The following is a 21974-nucleotide window of genomic DNA, read 5'->3' as shown; positions in this document are numbered from 1 at the left end:
TCACGGAGCTGCAATTATGAGCTGCACATAACACAAATTGTTAACTTGCTCATTTATCATCTTTCCTATTCCCTAAATATTTTATCTCATGCACAAATGTGTGAGTTCCACTGACATCAAATGAAGATACTTTATATCTTAAAAGCAATAACATTTATATATATCCCATATGAAAATAAAATTTAAATCTCTTGCCTATGCTTATATACACATATGAATCTTTGTCTTATATATCCACTAGTCTGAATAAAAATATCAATCATTATGTACTAACACATTATGATGCTTAAAATCTTTGGTGGGAATATCGTCCACATAAAGACTTGAGGTGACGGGAGGAAGATCCCTCCCACCTGATAATATAATTTCTACATGCTCAATCACACATTCAATTTTTTTCCCAGTCTTTTTCTCCCATTTTAAGATTGGTGTTAATAGTATTTATAACAGAGCTGACATAAATGACTCAGTGTATGCACCACTATTTAAATCTCTATAGCCACTCTTTCTCCTCATCTAGCTCATTTTCTTCAAAACATTTCTACTGAATGAACATATCATCATTATTTCAAAACTCAGCCTGGAATGAAGAGGTTTCCTCAGTAATTCCCTAAAGCCTCCCCTAACAAACACCTTATCCTTGGTGTAATACCAGTATTTTGTTTATATCCTGTTCACATCAAAATCTCTCATCTTATGGAGAACAGATTGGTGGTTACCAGAGGGGAAGGGATCAGGGGGATGGTGAAAGGGGTAAAGGGGCTTATATGTAAGGTGACTATGGAAACTAGACTTTTGGTGGTGAACAGGATGCAGTCTACACAGAAGCCCAAATATAATGATGTACACCTGAAATTTGCATAGTGTTATTAACCACTGTCTCCTCAACGAGAAAAACCTCTCATCTTTTTTTCCCATTACTTCATTGTTGTTCTTTTTATAGTACTTGGAGATAAGATAAGCCACTACAATTAGCAGGAGTTCACAAAAGAGCAGAGTCATTTGGGGGTATATCCAGTGACATTTTGGGAAAGATACAGGGTATTAAGAAATCTTCAGTCCTCGATTTCAAACCTAGGTCACTGCATACTTTTCTTTTGTATACTAACAATTCTTCTACAGCCAAAGTCAAAAGCCCTCAAGAAAGTAATGTATTTTTCACGTCTACCATGAGGAACATTGAAGAAAATGGCATTGAGTGCCATCCAACCAATAAACCAAGCCATAGTTGGTGTGAAGGCCTGTTTCTATGCCCTCAGATTGGATCTGTTCTCTTCAGATGTGACTAGAACATCATCAGTTGATATGGATAATTTTGACCTTCTGTTAATATATCTATTTAGAACTTGTAATCATTTTTCTATAATAAATTTTAATATACTATTTCAAGAAGAACCTTATATCACCTTCCTGCTCAGAAAGCTTAAAAAACCTTCTGACTAAATCCTAAACTCTTTAGAGTGATTCCCCAAATCTCCTATGGCACCTGCCATTCTCCTTCCCTACCCGCTTCTTTCTTGTCTTAATATTTTGTTACTTCATTCATGTCTTCCATGTTCCAGTCAAGTGGACTCTTTCAAAGGTAAAACACATGCCATCGTTTCCTGACTCTGTACATTTACATATTCTGGTCAGTTCAACTGAAATGTCTTTCAATCCTACCTCCACCGAAAACATCCTCTTGATTTAAAGACTCAGCATCAATGCCATCTTTTTCATGAAGCCCTCCATGTTCCATCTAACACTTAGTTTGCAAGTCTTGTATATTGCGGCACTTACCATGCCCTACCCTGTTTTGCAGATAATTATAACAGCTATAAGTTCCTGTAGGGCAGGATTCACATTTCGTTTATCCTTTTCTTGTAAATCTCAATAGAATATGGTAGAGAAAATATCTTGTACAAAGTAAGGAATCAATAAATATAGTTGAACTAATTTACCATTGTAAAATGTATTTAAAATAAAGACTATCTTCTAAGAAGTATGGTTCTTCTACTTATTATTTTATTTACTAATGTTTACTGAATATCAGTTATATGCCAAGCAAGGAGTAGAGTGGAAAGCCAAACATTGTCCTCTGCTCATGAAATTTACAATCTAGTATTATAAAATAGTGTAATATGAAAGGCACAGGACTGATTATCACCTAGGTTGGGGTCTGAGCCCTGTTCCTCACTAGCTAGGAAAAACTGGACAGTTGATGTAATGTCTCAGGATCTCATTTTCCACTGTTGGTTAGATTTGATGTTCTTTACCATCCTTCATGGCTCAAAAATATTATATTTTGACTCTGGAGAAAAACATTTGAGTGCACTCAGCTTGTTCAATAATCTATATATCTATATCATTGCTTTCCTTTTTTTTTTTTTAATTAAACTGCTTTCCTTCTGTGCAGACCAAATACAGAAAGAGCACATGTGGATATTTACTGAGTAATATCAAATAGTCACAAAGAAATAGAAATAAGCTTCAAACAAATATTTTAGTAGGGCTAGCATAATTTACTAAAAGGTTATAATAAAAAATATAGGAATGGTATGCATTGTTTTAAATAAATGATGGCCGTACTGGAAAATCCTGGCCAGGAAGTTCCCAGAGTTGTGAGTATTCCCTCCATCCATGTTTACTCAGTCAGGCAGCCATGATGGAGAAGATGACTCCCCAAATCAGTTCAGTGCTCTAGGAAGGAACTGAGGACACTAAATGATGGCTAACCTATAGAGTGTCATGATTTACTTTAAGGACTATTAAAGAGAGTAATTCACAAAGCTACTCACAGAGTCCACAATTTGGCATTTAAGGGATTTGAGAGCAGAAGAACTTACATGACTGAAACATTATCAGTCAATTCAGGAGGAGAAAATCTGTCAAAGACCGGCTAAACCTGGACCTTGATCCACTTTCATCAACTCTATGCAATAGTTATTTCAAACACTCTCTACTATTCTCAGCCCCACTTTGATTCCAGCACCTGGTCTTGCTTTCTATATCACCAAAATCATAGAGGCATCCTCCTCTTATCAAAGCCTACCTTGCCACCTATTCTCCGGATTCCCTCCTGCCTTCTTGGTAACCGTACAACATCTAGTGTTGCTTCTCCTTATCTTCAACCCTCCATCTCTGCTGGCTATTTCTCCCCAATATTTAAACATGCTCGAGTCTCTCCTTAAACACACCATAAATGTTCCATCTTTGGAGGTCTTTTCTCAACCCCCAGATTGGTTTATTTTATATTGGTTTAGGTTATAGACTCTCATTGTACCAGGTACTTTCTTTAATAATATTTTTAACTACTCTAATTGGGCAATAATTCCACAACTACCAATAATTCCAGTAGGGTACTGGTGGTCTTGAATACTGGTTTATCTTCAGTGCTTAGCACTGTGCTTGGTGCATAGTAGCCACTGGACATGAAGCCATAGAATGAATGAATGAATGTATTCTTCGTCTCTCTGTGTCTCTGTCTCTCTCCTTCACATACACACACACACACACGCAAGCTCTTCTGAAGCAAATGCCTTTCATAACTACTGGTAATAAAATTTCTTCCTAAGTTTTAAAAGAAGCACCAGTATGCTGATTTTTTGAGTATTTACGGAGTGGTGCAGGAAGGAGTGGCAGAGAGACAGAAGAAAGGGAAGAGCCCCTGGTAGCGGTCACTGTCTCCTATGAATTGTTGAATATACACAGTCACCCATTCTCCTGGGAGGCCTTCACCTGTCTTCTCCAGGAACCAGGAAAAGCAAGCACCTTAGATGCTGCCGCTGCTTATTAACTGAACTGAAAACCATTATGCCTTACATTAAAGCTCAGCATCTATCTTTTTGTACTATCCCTTTATTACGGAATTATTTGTGATACTGTATGGCACAATTCATTTGCAGAGTTCAAAATTGACTGCAGTATAGAAAAGCAAGCATAAATATTTGTATGCACATGCATACATACACACACATTTAATGTAGAACTCGAATAGAAATTAAAATAAAAATACGAGCAGACTTTTGAGATAAGAACAATTTTCGTGACCCTATGTCAAATACAAATTTGAGACCGACTGTAGTTGCAATAAAGATGAGACCAGCAGAGAGCACTACAAGCATTAACTTTTTAACCGTTCTTCCAAACACTAGCTAGTAACAACACTTAGTGAAAAAATATTATTTGTCATTTTAAATTTTACTTAGACTTTTCCTCCAATTAATGCATCAATGTGTTATTTTTATTTGAAAAACAGGACAATTAAACATCTCCTTGTGTTTTCATTATGTTCCTATCTCATTTAATTTGGTGGAAATAAAATATTCATTAAAACAAATATCCCAAAGTGAATTTTTTGGGCTTTTAATTTTTAACTTGCTTTTAAACATATATACTGTTAGCTTTTTAGTTGAAAAACATGGTTATCATTGTTGACTTACTGGGTTACTGGATGGTGTATCATACCACATATTTTAAACAGAAAAATAGTCACCAGGTTATGGGAGCTTGTTTTTTTTGAAATCACTTTGGCATTTTAGGTTTTAGACACTCAATTAAACATGGCGTTTCTATAGATAAGAGGTATCAATTGGCAAGTGATAGAATGCACACAATGAAGTGGGAATAGAATGGTCACAGTATTATAATCTGGAAGCATATCATTGCAAATGGCTGTTCAGCACCAGATTATACAAAAGAACAGGCTGTAACTGAGCGGAATTCAGGCTCACAAAGATGATATAAACAGGAAAGGTTTTCATTCGCAGCACTGTGTGAGTTAGCAAAAACCTAGGAGAAACAACCTGAAAGTCCCTCTATAAGAAACCATTTCGATGGAATTTTATGAAGTAGTTGAGAAGGATCACATAAATTATATGTATGGACATGAAAATATCTCTAGGTAAAATAATCGAGGTGTAAAACATGGTGTATAATATAATTTTATGTAAGGTTTAAAGGGATATGTGCACGCGCGCACACACACACACACAGACACATATATAATTTCTGGAAGAATACACCAAAAAAATTCCTGTTAACATTGGTTACTTGTGGTGAGCGAGTGGGCTTTTGTGATATCCTTTGAGAATGGTTTTCCATGTTCATTGCCTTACACTTAAAATTTCAAAACAAAAATCTTTGTTAAAAAGAGAATATGTAAACCATATAAAAGATTTAATAGAATCATTTACTTGCTTGTTCTAGATGCAAATGGCAAAGATTTGCTTATTCTCTCCATTTATTTGAGATTGCTTTGACTTGGGGTCTAGACAAAAATATTTGTTTGGCTTGGTTTGCCTCTACTGATCTATGCAAAATTCCAGGTGACAGGAACCTAAAGCTATTCAGAGCTAAAGCAATCTTCATTTGTCTCTTTTTTTTCTCATTCTAGTTAAATCCTCAGAGGCCAAAGTAAAGTTTTAGTTGGATTTATTATGTGAATAAATGCTTTGAGCAAGAAGTCAAATAAATCTTTGAAAGAGGAAAGTTCTCAGAGACACTGTATTTCAGAAAACAGATCTACCTTGCATAACTGTGGACTTGAGGAATGGCGTAATAACATTATAAGCATCAGAAATGCCCACCTACCTGGCAAGGGATTAAGAGTTCATCCAGGAGCAGAAAGGCAGGGAAGGCAGAGAAGCTGAGAGTGAGGAGCATAGTTTATCAGAGCTAATTTGATCCCACTGATAAGTTTTAAGACAAAGATACTTTATGCTTCAGGTTGGGCCCAGAAACATCATATTAAAATGCAAACCAATTTAAATTGTGCAATTTTTGCTTTAAATTAGAGCATCGGAGGATAAAAACGAGAGTTTAGAACTCTCTTCCGAATGTGCGATCCATGCTAATGTTGCCTTTTGCTCCTAAACTTACTAATTACTGACATGTATGTCCCTCAGCACACCTAGAGTAAATTCTGTTCTGAGTCTCAATTACTGTACTGTGTCACGATCTTGGAAGAATTCAAAGATGGCCTTTTCATCTGTTTCTCTCTAATATCCTTAATTAATTCCATAGTACCAGAACTAGAGAGAAACAAATAAGTTGAGCTGGATTTTAAAAAATAAAAGACAGGAATTGAGATGCTTTTCAAGAAAAAGCCATTTAAACCATATTTTAAATGAAGCTAAAGTCCCAAACAAACCAGTCTTGACTGTGGTTATTGTCCCCTTCAAGGATCAAGGTAACAAAACTCTCTCTTCACCATAGTAAAATTCTCTACCAATACACAAGTGAATTACCATAATGACCATGTCCCTCCTTTTTCTTTAGCTTCTCATGAAATCCTTTAGAAGATCGTGGTCCACTTGGTTAGCAATCTTTTGATTCAAAATTGTGAGGAGTAGTTTTCTGCTCAAAGGTATAACATTTTATTATCTACATGCCAAGAAAATATCTCCATGTTACTTCTGAAAGTGAATGGCCACTACCCACAAGAAGCCTTCGCAGAATCCAGACTTACCTTTTTTCTGTATGTCTTTAATGTATACAAATTTATAATATCACTTATTTTCGTTAATACATCATTTAGTAATTACTTCTATGCCTTTTTCATTGATGCTTCTATTTTCTTTCCAAATATTTTGTAAACTCCTCAAAAATAACATGAATGTCTCCTACTTCTAACTGCATCCCACGTCCAGCATCCTAGTCAGTACTCCATCAAGAACAGTGTAGATTTGTCGTTAAAAAAATTTTTCTATCAAGTACAGTGGGACTCGTTTTCTGACTTTTCTAAAGCAGCCTCTTCCCCTGCCGCATATTTCATCACAACTTCCTATTTTATTTTCTACATGGACTTTGTGGTGTGCTGGTAAATGTTTAACAAGTGGCTTTCCAGAGGAAAAAAGAAAACTTCAGTACTGTATACATATCGTATTTGCCCATACCCATGGTGTCCAGTCCCACCATAGCCAATCTAAAGATACAACGTGATGTCACTAAAAGTGATGTTGGGACAAGATGCACATAATTGGGTTTCAAATCACAGTGTGAACAGGCTGCAGCATATCCCTGTTTGTGATCCTTACCACTAACTAAAATTTTCTGGTTATCATTTACTTGAATTTTATCTATCTTCCTTTATAAAAACTCAACTCTGTAAGGAAAGGCACTTCTTCCACCTTTACCACTGAAGCTCTCCCGATTCAGTGCCTGGCGTATTACAGGTACATAATAAACATTTGTTGAATAAAAGCATAATTTTTGACTCAAAATTGAATATATTAAATTTTTAAAGATGCAATAGTAATAAAAATATTTTTTAAAACCATTGAAGGTTGTAGGCTCTAAAAGTTTGGAAATACCTCCTGAGCACATGCGAGAAAGAGATGAGTCCAATATCACTTTTAAAAATCATCTTATCTCCCTTCTCTTGTATCTCTTAGGCTTTCCCAGTGGTGTAAACGTAAGGTTGGGACACATAAAGAAAAAGAAAGAAAACTGTAAGCCTTGAATTTAAATTTCATTATAAAAAGATCAATCATAACTTCCAACTGTGAAAATAGAAAAATGTTCATTTCAAAATGAAACAAAAACATCATGTTATATTCTACAAGTTAAATAGACATAAATAAAACCCCTGGTTTTGAAAGAAAGCCTTGGCACTTATTATACGTGCTATTGCCAATGCCAGAATCAGAGTAAGAGTTAATTATTATATTTAAGATCTGCATGATAAGTGGTAATATAAAATAAAGCAAATAAAACCCTACAACTTAGGAATAATTATTCAGATTTCAGATTTCCCTCTCTCAAAGTTAGAATTGAATTTTTATATTTTCATTTCTTTCTTTTCCTTTTTTTTTTTTTTTGAGAAAGATAAGCCCTAAGCTAACATCTGCCACCAGTCCTTCTCTTTTTGCTGAGGAAGACTGGCCCTGAGCTAACATCCGTGCCCATCTTTCTCCACTTTATATGTGGAACTCCTGCCACAGCATGGCTTGCCAAGCGGTGCCATGTCCACACCCCGGATCCGAACCAGCGGACTCTGGATCACTGAAGCAGAACGTGCGCACTTAACCGCTGTACCACCGGGCCGGCCCCTCATTTCCTCTTTAATTTTCAAACATCCAACTCTGAATTAGTAATTCTTCATTTCACTCCCCTGTTGGTAATTTTTAATGAAGATGCTACCAATTTTTTCTTAGCCAATATTGTATTAGTACATTTTATTGTATCATGGGCACTAAGTAATTCATGAAAAAGCTCGTGACATTTCTGTTAGTTGTGTTGTCTTTCACAACCTGACTCTCAATGGCCCTCTTTGAGCTTGTTTTTCTTGAACTCCAAATTCAAATTGCTTATTTGACCCAAACACACGCCAAATCTGCTCTCCCATCCCTGGCTTTGCTCTCCTGCTCCTCTGAATGCCCTTCTCCCTATCTTCGTAAGTTTTTCTCCCTGTCTTTCGTAAGTCTGACAGTATTCTAGACACAATTCAATTGTCATATTATTCATTGTTTGCACAGTACTTAGTCACGAACTGATCTCTTTCTTGTCTGTTTATTACTTTCTCTACTGTCTCTCTCCCTTGCAGAATATAAGATAAGTGAGAACAGGGCCTTTTCTTGTTCCTTGCAATATCTCAATGCCTAGAACAACATTGCCTGGAATATGTTAAGTACATTATTTCTTGAATGAACAGGCAAATAAGTAGTTATCAAAACAAATCTAAGGAAAAATATTGTAACATTCTCTATTTATGATGATTTTTTTAAAAAGCCCACAAACAGTTATATTATTCCCAAGTATAGGTTGTCACTTCATCTTAATCCAGCGCTATTTTGACAAAGCTGCAAGAATTAAGGAAGATAATGTGATAGCTTGAATCAGTCAAAAATAATTTCCAACACCCAAGGCTGAAAGAATTCCAGTTTGAAGGTGCTATTTTCCTCATATGAAACTATGCTTATTCTACTCCATTTATAATCTAACTAAACACATTTTCTTAGTATGCTAATGCTTTACTCAAACCTTCTCTTAATTTTTTCATATAATTCAAAAAGATTCTCTTAAGTGAAACAGACCTTACCGTAGCTTTGAATGTATTTTTTTAACAAGAGCAGATTTTGTATTTCAAAGTGAGTGCCATTTTAATATCAACCTATATGTACATAGAATGGAACCAATATCATAGTTCCTTTCTCCTTTGACCTAAATTTCCTCCTTGCATTCCTCTCTTTGAGTGTATATCTCAAGCGTAACAAAAAAACCCAGCTAGGACGTATATAAATATATCTATAACTCTGAAATAGAGGGCTGAAATCACTACATCTTCAAGGATACAATATGAAGTGTGTTTCTTAGTGGGAAGCACATGGGCTCTTGAATGCAGGTGTGACTATTCTTAAGCAAGTTGCTTAAGCTCTCTGAGTCTCAGTTTACTTATCTATAAAATGGGATAGCAGTACCCACTTTTCTGGCCTGAAAAGAGAAGGAAAGAGAAAGCAACCTAGCACCAAGCCTGGCACATACAAAGTGCTCAATAAGTATTTACTGAATTAATGAATCCCATTGAAAATATAGGTGCCAGTGAACTAAACTACTATATGACACAATAAAAAATTGTAGTGCTTGTGTAACCAAAGAGCTAACATAAAAGTATAATCACGGGTGTTTTAACAATTCCCTGATTAATACACAATCAACAAAGCAACACACATATGAATAGATGAAGTATATTGACCTTGATAAAACACTATCGTTGTCCAGGCAATTATTCAAGAGACCTAAGTATGGTCACATCTACCGAAGCAAAAGAAGAGATTAAGGAAATTTCCTTACATCTATGCATATTTCAAAGAGAAATTCACAGATGTTCCTGGACAGTAGTTAGTTATTCATAAAAAACAAATTCTAACAGATAATGGTCTATTATTCATTTTCTACACCTGCGTAGACATAAACTAAAGGCATTGAACTTGTCACTACTAGAAATAATAACTGATGAATATATGGTGATTTGTGCTTCCTCTTACTTTCTCTTTCAATCCTTACAAAAACTCTACAGAGTCAAAACAGAGAGAATGATAGAGCAAATTTTCAATTAGGGAGCTCAAAGCATAAGTCTAGAAACATGCTATCAAATGTCTGGTGCTGGGGATACATCAGAAAACAAAAAGACAAAGAGCCTACCTTCATAGACCTCACAATCTGGGATTTGTATTGAAATAGGTACAGTTATGGTTTTTAGACTTATGAATTAAGCCGCTCAAATGCATATTCATAATAAAGTATGTTGTTAAAAGAACTCCATTAGTGGCCAGGGGATTTGTACGTCCTTTTCATCCTCAATTATTGAATGAGGTTTGACATTTTGTGCAAAACCTTGGAACATACTCTGCTGATACTGTGCACAATTCAACTTCTTTCTGTTGTTTGATTTAGGGGATGTGAATAACGTCAATCAATCAGAACTGTTGCTTCTTCCTCTTGCCCACAGCACATCCTTTCTACGGAGCTTTCTTAGACCACTTACTGCATGGAATTCTCATAGCTTCTCATTATTTGTCTCCCAACATCGACTGAGCACTGTTGGGGGAGAGGGCTCCATCCTGTTAATCTTTGCATGGCCAACTCCTAGCACAGTGCTTGCCCTGCGGTTCAGGAGGGACTTAACATTCGTTGTTTGCATAAATTTGTAAATATGTTACCCTTTTCAAAGGACATTCATGCACATTATCTCAACAGGCCCTCAGTGGGATTGCTGGGAGGTTGCAGGGTAGAATGAGTGCCCTCATTTTACAGAATCTCAGTGAGATTGAAGGTTATTAAGTTCCTCATTTGACAAATGAGGAAATCAGGGATCAGTCAGAGAATATATGATTTCTGAAGAGCAGATAAGTAAGACTTGTATTTCAAGATCAGAGTTTTTTCCAAAACACTAAATGAAAATATAGGCACATTTACCTGGTATTTTAGGTATATCTTTCTCATATGTTAGGTGTATGGCTAGTTATCTTTGGCTTCCTCAATCATTGGTGAAACCTTGCTCTTTTCTTTTCTTTTCTTTTTTTTTTTTCCAAATGTAGACCATGGAATGCAAAAGATCTTCAGAAACCATCCGTATTATAATCAGAGGAAATGACATGTGAAGGTAGTCAAAAGGTACAAACTTTCAAAAAAAAAACATGACATAGATTATATGTAAATATTTTTCTGCAAAACAGTGCGTGACTTTAAGAATTTATTGCTAGCCTAAACAATTCTGCTCTGTCACAAGGAAGGGGATGGAGGTAGCTTTGTCTTTTCTGATCCTGAACCTACAGTCATCACTATTGTACTTACACAAGATTTCTCTAGGCTTTGTAATCTCTTAATCAGGAAATAAGATAGTGAAAGCAGTCTGTTGGGGTGAAGAGGTCACAGCCAGTATTTGAAATTTCTAGCACTTGAATCCTCATCAACTGACTCTGAAGTCACCCTTTTAATCACATCCTCTCCCCCTAGATTATAGGCTACAGGAAGGCAGGGACTGCATTGAACCCCCAAGTCAGGCCATGGCACAAGGCACGGGACACTCCTAGCTCAATTCCTGTCATGAATTAATCATTAAGTGGCAACTCTGAGTTACCTCTGGTTATAGATCAACCTGAAAATGTGCTAGGTACATGTTTTCCAAACTTAGTGATAGAAATTTCTCTTCCTGTTTTTTACTTAACACCATTTTTCAGAAGTTTACTTTTAATATAAGTGATTTTCTAGGCAATATACTCAGCGCCTTAATGGACAACTAGTGATGGAACCCTGGCCTTGTCAGTTATCTGGTAAACTGTTATAAGTCAACATTCTAAAAATCTTTAACAGACATTAACAGCAACTATACCAAATCCCAACATTTCTGACACTAGAAGCTTTTCTCTCCAAAAGGGATGGGATTACTGGGTTGACAATATCCCTCAATCTGAAAAAATTTGTCTCTATCTTACTCCCCTATGTCCCCTTTCGACCTTCTCCCTTTCCCCAGACACACATCTACTCTGACCGTTTTGTTTGAGAGGAAAGTTGAAAGCAAGCCACACGTCAGCTACACCCTCCCAGTGCTGCTTGGGGTGGAACAGCAAAGTTCCAGGGTACAGCCTTCGTGCCTAGAGCTGGCGATGCAGACGCTCTCAGATACCTGCTCAGCTTCACGCCGCGTCTGAAGGTCCGCCCGCCGCGGAACAGTTGCGTCTCCATCTGGCTGCCAACCCACCCAAGCTTTCTTCTCCTCCGCCACCACCACCTTCCCTCCTTCCCCCTCCTCCCCCTCCTTTCCATCTTTCCTCTCTACCCCGCCCCCAATCTCCTCCTCTTTTTCTCACTACAAGCGGTTGCTGATGCTGAAGCCGAGCGTCACTTCGGCTCCCACGGCAGACATGGCGACATTGACAGTGGTCCAGCCGCTCACTCTGGACAGAGGTAAGGGAACGGCTCGCCCGCCAGGCCACTGCGACCCCCTGCCTCCCTCTCTGCCCCTGCCGACTCCCACCGGGACAGCCGGACGCGCTCGGGCAGGGGGACCAGGGCAGCGAGGGCAAGCGAAGAAGGCTTTCGCGCCGAGAGCAGGATACTTTCTTCCCCTTTCTCTGCCCGCCACGTCCCCACTGCCCCTTCCCGCTGCACTCGCCCGGCCCACGGGTGCCATCGCCGGGCTCTGGCGCCCCCACTGCCGCTCGCAGCCCCTCGCCGGGTTGCCTCCTGGCCGCCGGCTTTGTTGGAGCGGATGCGCGGGGACCGCTAGGCGCCCGGGGCTGGGGTTGGAGCGGGGCAGGAGGAAGCTCGCCGTGCCGGGCGAGGGCGCCTGCAGCCGCAGACCGGGAAGCTGGCGAGGGAGCCGCCTGCCAGCCAGCGCGGCCGCGGGGCCCAGGAGGAAGGAAGTTTGTCCCGGCGCCGGGGGGCGGTGGGCGGTCCGGCAGCGGGTGCCGGGGCAGCCTTTCCGCGGCGGGAAGGCGCACCCGCGGTGGCCTGTGCCGGGGCGCAAGGCTGCTGGGCGGCCGAGGCGGAGAGCTGCCCTCGGCCGAAAGGGCACGCGGAGCGCCGACAGCCGTGCCCGGGCCCGGGCGCAGCGTCGCGGCAGCCGAGCCGGCTCTCCCCGGCCTGGCGCCCAGAAGCGCGGGGGTCGCCCCTACCCCCGCCGCCGGCAGCCCTCTGGCAGCAGCAACTCGGCTTTCCCTGCCCGAGCCAGCCTCGTTCTCTGCCAGCCCGCTGCCACCGCCCGCCCGGGCTGCGGAAGGCGCTGGGACGCAGCGCAGGCTGGGTTGAAATTCAACTTCTGACCCGCGACCCTGGGCGTGCTGCTCTGCGCCTTGAATGGGGAAGCAGCCTTTGCTTCCTCCCCAGGACGTCCCCAAGCCTAAGGATGGAATCCTCCAGTGTGATCGGGGCCTCTCTGGGGCACTGGTGCGACGTCGTACCTGTCCCTGTGTGTCCGGGTTTCCTCCCTGGCTTCCGACGTCCAGTTACGAAGGCGCTGGAGTCCCGCGACTCTGCCGCGGAGGACACCTGCGCGTCCCGGTGCGCAGGGGCCGGATTTAGGACCCTGGGCGGCCATTCGGCAATGGTGTGGTCAGACGAAAATGATTTAGTCCGATGTGTCTCTAAAAATATTCTTTCTACCTAATCAAACTGAACTGTGGGGCGAGGCAAAATAGCATCCTGCTGCGAGAACAGTGGAAAAGCCAGTGAACTCGGTGAGGTTTGTAATTTGGAGAGATTGTGGGTGACTTGAATGCAATCTGTTGGCGCCAGGACAGATGTTGTGTGGTGCCCGTAGCAACCTTACTTGGGGCAAGAGTTGAAAAATAAAAAATAATTGATTTTGTGCTGGGAAATGTTGATTTGCAAGCTAGTAAATTAATAACAGTAGTTAGAGAGCTCAGTAAGTCCCTTGTATAATCCGTGATTTCACCCCAATATCATCATCTGCACTAAGCAGGATAAATCCATTGCCAGTAAGAGCCAAACAGATGGCAAGCTATTAGAAATTATGGATTTCCCACGTATTTCTGCTTTAATGTAATGCGCTCTTATATTGTCCCATTACTGAATCAGTCTTTAAACATCTCAAGTAAAACGACTACTTGAGGAGGGAAAAAAAAACGAACTCGAAGAAAACTGCATACCTGAGCAATTTTATGTACCATTACGAAAAATATTTCACTTTGGGCGTTTTACCTTAGCCCTTAGATGCCTGGCTCACTTGTGGAGGGGAAGTGCAATCAGACCTAGATCTATTCTTAAAGTTTGTTCCTGTTCACAGCCGGTCTGCACCTGTCCTTCCCTGTGCGACTGGGTCCATGCAGGACGCTGCCTAGGGGAGCCTGTGGACGTGTCCGAATCAATTCACCGGCAGCTCGCTGCAGAGTCGGTAGTTTGCGGATCATGGGTTATTGGCATCATTGCTGTGCATGAAGTCAATATATATAAATATATTTTCTCTGTCCTATTAAAATGTGATTAATTAACTGATTAATTGCATCATTAAGCCAATGAAGGAAGGGGTTCTGGAAAATTTCCTACAAAAAATGTATTTTAAAAGAGGCAGCCTGATGATACTTCTCTGGGTCTTAGTTGTAACTCTGATACTCGCTTTGGAGGGGTTGATAGCCTCTTTGGGCATCAGTTTTCCTTTGTGCCACATAAGGAATTCGGATTAGATGATTCTGATGCTGTGAAGCTTTAAATGTCTATAATTCAATTCATTAAAATTAGGACTCAGTTTCTGGATGCCTACTGGAAGATTTTCCAGAACCCTCCCTCTCCCAGGTTGTTTTGGTGCCATTTGATGTGCTCTGAGGTTACCCAGGGCTTTGGCCCCATCCAAGCATTTCTCATACTCTGTTGCATCTGTCTCCTCATTGAATGGAGCTCCTTGAGGGAACAGAGCATTTCTAAATTCACCTTTGTCTTCTCACTGCCTCCCGTGGTCCCTGACTCACAGTAGAAGATGAAAAATTAATAAAAGTTAGTTTCAGTTAACTAAGGACTACAGTAACTTAAGCACTGTTAAAATACAGGGATAGAGTAGTGAACAGAGGTACAGTTCATGGATTCACCACATTTTGATCCTGGGAAGGAGGGCAGGGAGAACGTAGCCAGTGGGTCTTAACCTTTCTTTTCCCCTGTATGCTTGGTGAATTCCCATCAGTAACCATAGCTCACCAAGGCTGTGATTATTAACCAAGGGGGATTGTGGCCAGTGGGCCAAGGGGAGGAAGGAAAGAAGATGCTCTACAAAGGCTCCCGAGGGCATCTCAGTGAACCTGAGTACATAATCCACGATTTGAGAGCTGCTGGTTCTTTTCTAGCATCTTCACTTTTCAAATGAAAAATGTGAAAGAAGCGATGATAAGAGATATTTCAAGGTTACCCTACTAGTTGGTAGGAGATTTTATTCCAAAATCTGATTTTTCTTGTTTGATGCCCTTTGGCACCATAAACTGATTCGTCTTGAATCTTCAGGATAAAGGTTTCACGCAAACAAGTCAAAGCTATGGATTGAAATGAAGAGATACTCTTCCCAGAGTTCAAAAGATATTATCTGAAAGTAAGAAGCTCCGAAGCCTGCACTAGCTTCTCGGATCTTGTCTGGGAAGCAAGCTTTTTCCAGGACCAGGCTGAGCCCTACAAGGATGAACTTAGTGACTTAAGGTTTTCTCTGCTCTGTGTTCATCCTAAATTCTTTTCTACCTGCCATTAAGATCTCAGATTAACCCTGTTGAGGTCTCTGGGTGGCTATGTTCAGAGTAGGTTCATGTTTGCCCTGGTCCCAGTCCTCGAGTGCCTACTGTAAGCCAGACTACTGTGGGATTGGTATACAGTGGTGAACTAAACAAGCATAATTCTGGTCTTCATGGTAATTAGAACCTTCTGGGAGAGAGAGATTAAACACACACACATGCAAACAATTCATTCATTCAATAAATATTCATTTATCAAATACACACTATATGTGGATATACACATTCATGTATACAAGATACTATAGGAATACCAGAAGCAAAGTTTCTACTTTTATGATCCTTGAAATTCTAGAGGGGAAACAGATAATAAGAGATTAATTAATTGGCTCAACAAATAAGGATTGAGTGCCAGCCTTATGGAAAGCACTGTTTTCAGCAATGTCGTACTGCTAATGAACAAAATAGATAAAGTCTAGTGGAGTTTACATGCTAATGAGAGAGTCACACACTGAACACATCTGCATACAACTATCAGTGCTGGTAAGAAAAAGTAACACTGGCTCAAGGAGGGTGCTGGGGGCTGCTGTTTCGATATGATGATCAAGGAAGGTCTTCCCTCCTGAACTGATAATGTTAGAGAAGAGACCTGGAGAAACTAAGGAAGCAAACTTTGTAGATACCTGGGGGAATGTGCTCAGGAGAGGGACCTCACATGTGCATCCTGGGACCATCAAGGAAGTCAGCGTGAAAATGTGAGCACAGTGGAGACTGGTGGAAAATGGAGTGTGTGAAGTTGGTAGCCAGGGGCAGATGATGTAAATTATAATTAGGATTTTAGATTAGTTGAAGGTGTGAAGTGCTCTGAAGACAATAAACAGGACATGAGGATAGGGAATAATGGAGAAGGACCAATTTAGATAGTGGGGTCAAAGAAGGCTCAATGAGAAAGCAAAATTTAAACTGAGTTCTGATGTATTAATAAGATCCTTAGGAAAAGCATTCTGGATAAAGGGAAGAATGCAAAGAAAAGCAGTTCCACATGTTCAACTTGGCTACTATTCTGTCAATACATCTTTAACCAAGCAAATGATTAAAAAGAAAAATTACCAAGAAATAGTAACATTCCAAGTATGCATTTTGGGGTAGAAATTTGGTTATAAGTATACCAAGAAAATCTGTAGATCAGCTTTTTGCTTCTTATTGCTAGGCTAAAACATCATATAATTAGATCTTCAAAGATATACTGAACACTGCAATTTACATGTCACTGTGCATAAATCTACATGTTGAACTCAAGTGGTCATAATATGACATATATTCATTTTCAGTCTAATATTTTATATTAGACACTGATGTAAAAAGTAGTACCTGTAATTTACCCTGTGGCAAAGAGAAGATGCAGATAAAGAGATTAGTGTAGAATCTTCTCTTCCAGAATTTAAAATATTCACAGCAATTCTTCACTACACTAGAGCTTAGTTTGCCCAGATTTTAATCTCTAAAGCCAGGAGTGACCTTCAGCTAAACACAAGAGAACAAAGCAGGGTGCAGTCCATGACACTTAACACCTTCATCACAAAGAACCAGGAACACTTTCCTGTAGTAAGGACTTCCTGGACTGAGGCACTTTCCCAGGTAAAGTAGCGCCAACACTCCTTCACTTTCTATCTCAAGGTCAGAAAAGATTATACAACAGAACTCTTCAAAATTTCACTTCTGCTTACTCTTCCCCCTAATTTTATGCAGACTGGCTTTTTGAAAACTCATGGCTAATAAAGAAATAATACAAAATCAACTCTTGAATAAAAATGGATAATTAAAATAATTTCTAGGAGTAATTAAAACTGTGATTTTAAATATTTGAGATGTTTAATATTTTAAATATTTAAATATTCGCTTCTGACATGATCAATAGCTTACAAGCTTCGTTTAGGTGCCTATGTAAAATAAAATGTTGGTATCACAGTGATCTAACTTTTCTGTGAGTTAAATTCAACATGGGCAAGCTGCAAAAATGTAAATGGAAATCTTGATTTCTTCGCTTCTAAAATAAGCCATAATTTAAAATATTTATTAAACAAATCTTGATATTTTTTCCCTTTCAAAAACAAATTTTTTGTCCTTTAAAAATTCAAATATAAGGGGCTGGCCCCGTGGCCGAGTGATTAAGTTTGCGCGCTCTGCTGCAGGTGGCCCAGTGTTTCGTTGGTTCGAATCCTGGGCGCGGACGTGGCACTGCTCATCAAACCACACTGAGGCGGCGTCTCACATGCCACAACTAGAAGGACCCACAACGAAGAATATACAACTATGTACTGGGGGACTTTGGGGAGAAAAAGGAAAAAAATAAAATCTTTAAAAAAAAATTCGAATATAAAACCAAGAGCCTTTATTTTTGCGGATTTCAACCTTGTGGGGAAAAAAACCACGAGAGCAAAAACTGAATGCAAATGAAAATCCCACGGGTACCACACTTTTCATAGAATTTATGATACATTAACATTTTCTCTCTTCTCTTTTCACTTTTCAAGGCATGAAGAGCTCATCTCGCAATTCAAGCCTTGGGCATCCTATAGCTTTTCTAATCAGCTGTATTCACCAGTTTTTATAAAATCTGTATTTTCCTGAGAATTGCTTTTGCTCACAGACCAAAGGGCTTGCGCCTTATCTCTCTCCTTATTATTTATTTTTAACATGAGGAGAGATTAAGGAAGAAGGAAAATAAAAATTAATCTAGTTCTTATATTGTTTCAAAGATGTATGCCCTGGTGGTTGTGATGGGGCAGGAAAGAGAGAGGGGCTGGCTATATCTTAGTCTCTTGTCCTAAAGCAGCCAGATAAGTTTTAGTCTATAAACATTAAGTGCTGGCTTGCTGTCTCCTATTTTCTGTAGGCTTCACTAAACATCAAAAGAAAATTTTATGGAATTTTTTTTGTGAATCAGTATTTGAGTGTTTCTTTTTGCACTATATAGTTAGACAACATTTTCTGGGAGTCAGAACTGTGCCACATCCACCTTTTTTTCCTTTGATAATAAAATGTTACAAAGAGAAGGACTCAAATTTCTGAAGAGTTTTGATTAAAAAAATGATATTTTGCATTTAATAAGAATCTTAAACACAGTTTTGAAATTGAAAAGGAATTGAGAAATTAATGATAGAGCTTCCAGAAAAAGCAAAATGTATTTGGTGAACGTCTTCTAGTTTGGTGTGTCAGCTGTGCAAGCCCTGAGGTGTGTTTGGTGTACCCTGGTCGTTTATGAAATGAGTGCCTTTGCTTTCGGAGTGCTTTTTCAGGAATCACAATTAGGGCTTAGCTGTTTAGTGGGGAAAAGGAAACATTTAGAGAGTAGTAGCAAATTGAAAGATGAATCCTGGGTATTAGGGATGCTATTATAGGCACAAAGCCAATACCTCCCGGAGAGAGTACTTTTCTTAGTCTTGACATCTGTCTATTAGGATATAGTCTTCATCAGGTCAGAGACTGTTAATGTTTATGCAGAGCCCAACAGATTTTATGACACATGGTACACTCAATATTTGTTGATTGATCAGTGGAATGAATAAACGAATGAGTGAATGAATGAAATTGACTTAGCTGGACTAGCTATCTTGGAGTCATTCTTAATGCTAAAAAAATAAAATAAAAAAGGCTTCCAACCCATACTCATGTAAAAGTGGTGGCTACCTTACTTTATCACTTTGCTTCTGTGTGTCTATGTAGCAGACTCCTAAAAGTGGAACACTCTCCAGGGCCAAGAAAGGATGTGAGGTGCTGGTGCTGATATTCACAGCGCTGCTGCCATGGCTGGCATCCACCTGTTCTCCTCACTTGTTAACTGAACCAGGCAATATAATGCCAGAATACAACTGAAAAGGTGAAAAAACAGTAGGGAGAAGAGGCCCTAGCAGAATTTCCTGCATACACACACACATACACACACACACACACACACCCACATAAGCCACATTGCCTCATCTTTTTTTTTTTAACCACAAACTGATGAATGGTAGAGCTATGTCCTGATAAGCAAGTTAAAATGGATTTAAGTTGAAATCACTCTGTGTTGGCAAATGTGAACATAACCTTAAAAAGTCATGTTGATTACATCAGTGCTTTACTTCCGGTCTAGGAGATAGAGAAGATTTTTATGATTGAGTTTTACTAATTAACGTGCTGGCTGAATTGGAAAACTTACCTAATAAAAGTAAATATGCCCAAAGACTACTTGAAGAAGATTTTGTTGAATTGAAACTTACACTGAAGTTATACTCAGGTAGTTATCTGTCTTGGACAGAAAACTAGGGTTTCTAATTTAAACTGGTGGTAATTTCCCCTAGAAATACTGTAGCTATTTCAAGTCCAATTGGTTCTGCCGCTTTTGTTTACCTGTCCAGTGTGGTGTTAGTTATGATATTTCAGTACGAAATCTGTTTTTTTAATATCAAAATATTATCTGTAACCAAAAAATGGATAGAATAATGAGAATCAAAGAAGGCAATAAGATTTAAACCCCAAGTTAAATGTGGGGTTGTGGGGGGAGCCCAAAACATCAAGTCCCAGCTGAGTCTATTTAACAGTAACGAGATAATTGGGGAAAATAGCTTAGAGACTGCTGAAGGTGACTTTTGAGGAAAATTGGAGAAGAGTAGTAATTGCTGATGGACAAATAGCCTGGCTTCCAAAAAGGTGAGTGAGGTCTTTTAGAAAACTATAGTTCAATCTACTTGTTCTTGCCTCCCAGCGGAAAAATCTAAGGCATATTAAAAGAAGAATGAGATATGTGCACTTAGAGAAGGAAGTGGTGATCCCACATTGCCTACATGGGGTCACTAAAAGTAGATCTTGACAAGTTTCAGGTGGGTGCCATAGCCGCTCTGTGCTCAGGATGTCACAGCGCTCATGGAAGCCTTATGGGAAATGTGGAGGTGTGGGAAGCAGACGATGGCGCTCCAGGATTTCTGGTGTTGAAACACTGCTCCGGGGCAGTTTGGTTCTCTGTCCTATTCAACTTTGTTACTAGTATTTTGGATGAGGGTCATAGAAAGTTTTTACAGGTCACATAGAACTGGGAGGAATAGCAAATGTTTTGGCCAGGCATATCAATATTCTAAAATTATGCCTAGCTTGAATGGCAAGTTGCAGTAAAAGAGATCAAATTTAATGGAAATAAATATAGTCTTCATTCATTCATCCACCAGGAACAGGGAGCCAGCCCTGGTCATTCACTGCCCTTGGTTGTACTGTCCAGTGAACTCGCTCCACTGGACTCCACCCCACCATCTTGAATCTCTCAGGCAGGCCCTGTACCTTGATCAAGCCATTGTGATTCAGTTGTGGGCTGGGGCCAGGGCAGTTTAGCATGGCACTTAAAACATGCCCTCCAAAGCCAGCCGACTCTGGTTTGAATCCCTGCTTTTCCGCTTACTAGGTCTGCAACTTCTAGTGTTTCTAGACTGTTTTGAATCTCAGTCTTATCTGTGAAATGGCAAGTGATAAAAATAGCACTGACTTCATAGAATGTTGGCTTTAAATGAGTTATTATATGTAAAGTACTTAGAACAGTCCTGATAGATAGTAACCACTCAACAATGAAAATTATTTCTTCCCTGATCCTAGAAGTCATATACTCCTGCCCTACTGCCAGAGGGCAGGGAGAGACCATGTTTGTTGCCTTCGGACTATACTAAGAAGCAGGGACCCTGTTTATTTCAGTATTATCTAGAAGCAGGAAGCATTTGGAGATTCCTGGAGGTCAAAAGAATAGTTTCCTGTATACACACCTAATTTGCAACTCACTCTTTCCTCAAATCACTTTTCTTGATGCTTCAATAACCCTTTTTTTATAATTCTAGCAGAACACTTACCACTCAAGGTTGAAGTTATTCATTTACACTGTTGCCACCCCAACAACATGAGTTATTTGCGTTCACTTTTGTGTACCCGTTGCCTGTCACAGTGCCTGAAAGACAAGTGCTCCAGTGTATGCTGAATAGATTCATGGTTTGTCTTCAAATATCGCATAGTTTCAGGGAGTTAAACTAGGTAAGTTAGCAGAGGACACAGACGACAGATTTTTGTTCAAGAAAAAATTCCCTACATTTATCCAGTTCAAAATCGGAATGGAATTCTAGGATTAGGGACCATCATATTAGTGGATTACTGGAAATGTAGACAAAAGTTGAATGATAAATTGGAAAAGTTGTTAAAGATGGTCTTTAAGATTCAGTAATTGTTTAGGACAAGGATTGGAGTTTATGTAGATGTTCAGTGTTTTTATTTTATTCTGTTTATATGAAGACTCAAAAGAGTACTACATAGTTG

At 39.5% G+C, this 21974-nt stretch overlaps 1 protein-coding gene and 1 long non-coding RNA gene across 5 annotated transcripts in view; one reads left to right on the top strand and one right to left on the bottom strand.

Moving 5' to 3' along the window:
• Nucleotides 1-6567: 6567 nt before the first annotated feature.
• On the bottom strand, nt 6568-12252 carry LOC139080366 (uncharacterized). The gene is made up of 2 exons (XR_011534829.1): nt 12107-12252; nt 6568-11101 (listed from the first exon to the last, which is right to left on the bottom strand). It is a non-coding gene; the product is annotated as an uncharacterized lncRNA (long non-coding RNA).
• LIN7A (lin-7 homolog A, crumbs cell polarity complex component) overlaps nt 11771-21974 on the top strand; it is a 140992-nt gene continuing 130788 nt past the window's right edge. For 2 of the 4 annotated variants that reach the window (XR_011534826.1, XM_070600616.1), the window contains exon 1: nt 11771-12387. Coding sequence is in view for 1 of the 4 variants with exons in the window: in XM_070600616.1 (XP_070456717.1) it covers nt 12306-12387 (82 nt within the window). In the remaining 3 variants the exon portion in view is untranslated. The remainder of the gene's footprint in view (nt 12388-21974) is intronic. The other 2 variants (XR_011534827.1, XM_070600617.1) reach the window with 1 other exon arrangement.

The sequence above is a fragment of the Equus przewalskii genome, chromosome 29 (assembly GCF_037783145.1).
Source record: "Equus przewalskii isolate Varuska chromosome 29, EquPr2, whole genome shotgun sequence".
NCBI lineage: Eukaryota > Metazoa > Chordata > Mammalia > Perissodactyla > Equidae > Equus > Equus przewalskii.
The sequence above is the reverse complement of the archived record's forward strand: the minus strand, read 5'-3'. Positions and strand labels throughout refer to the sequence as shown.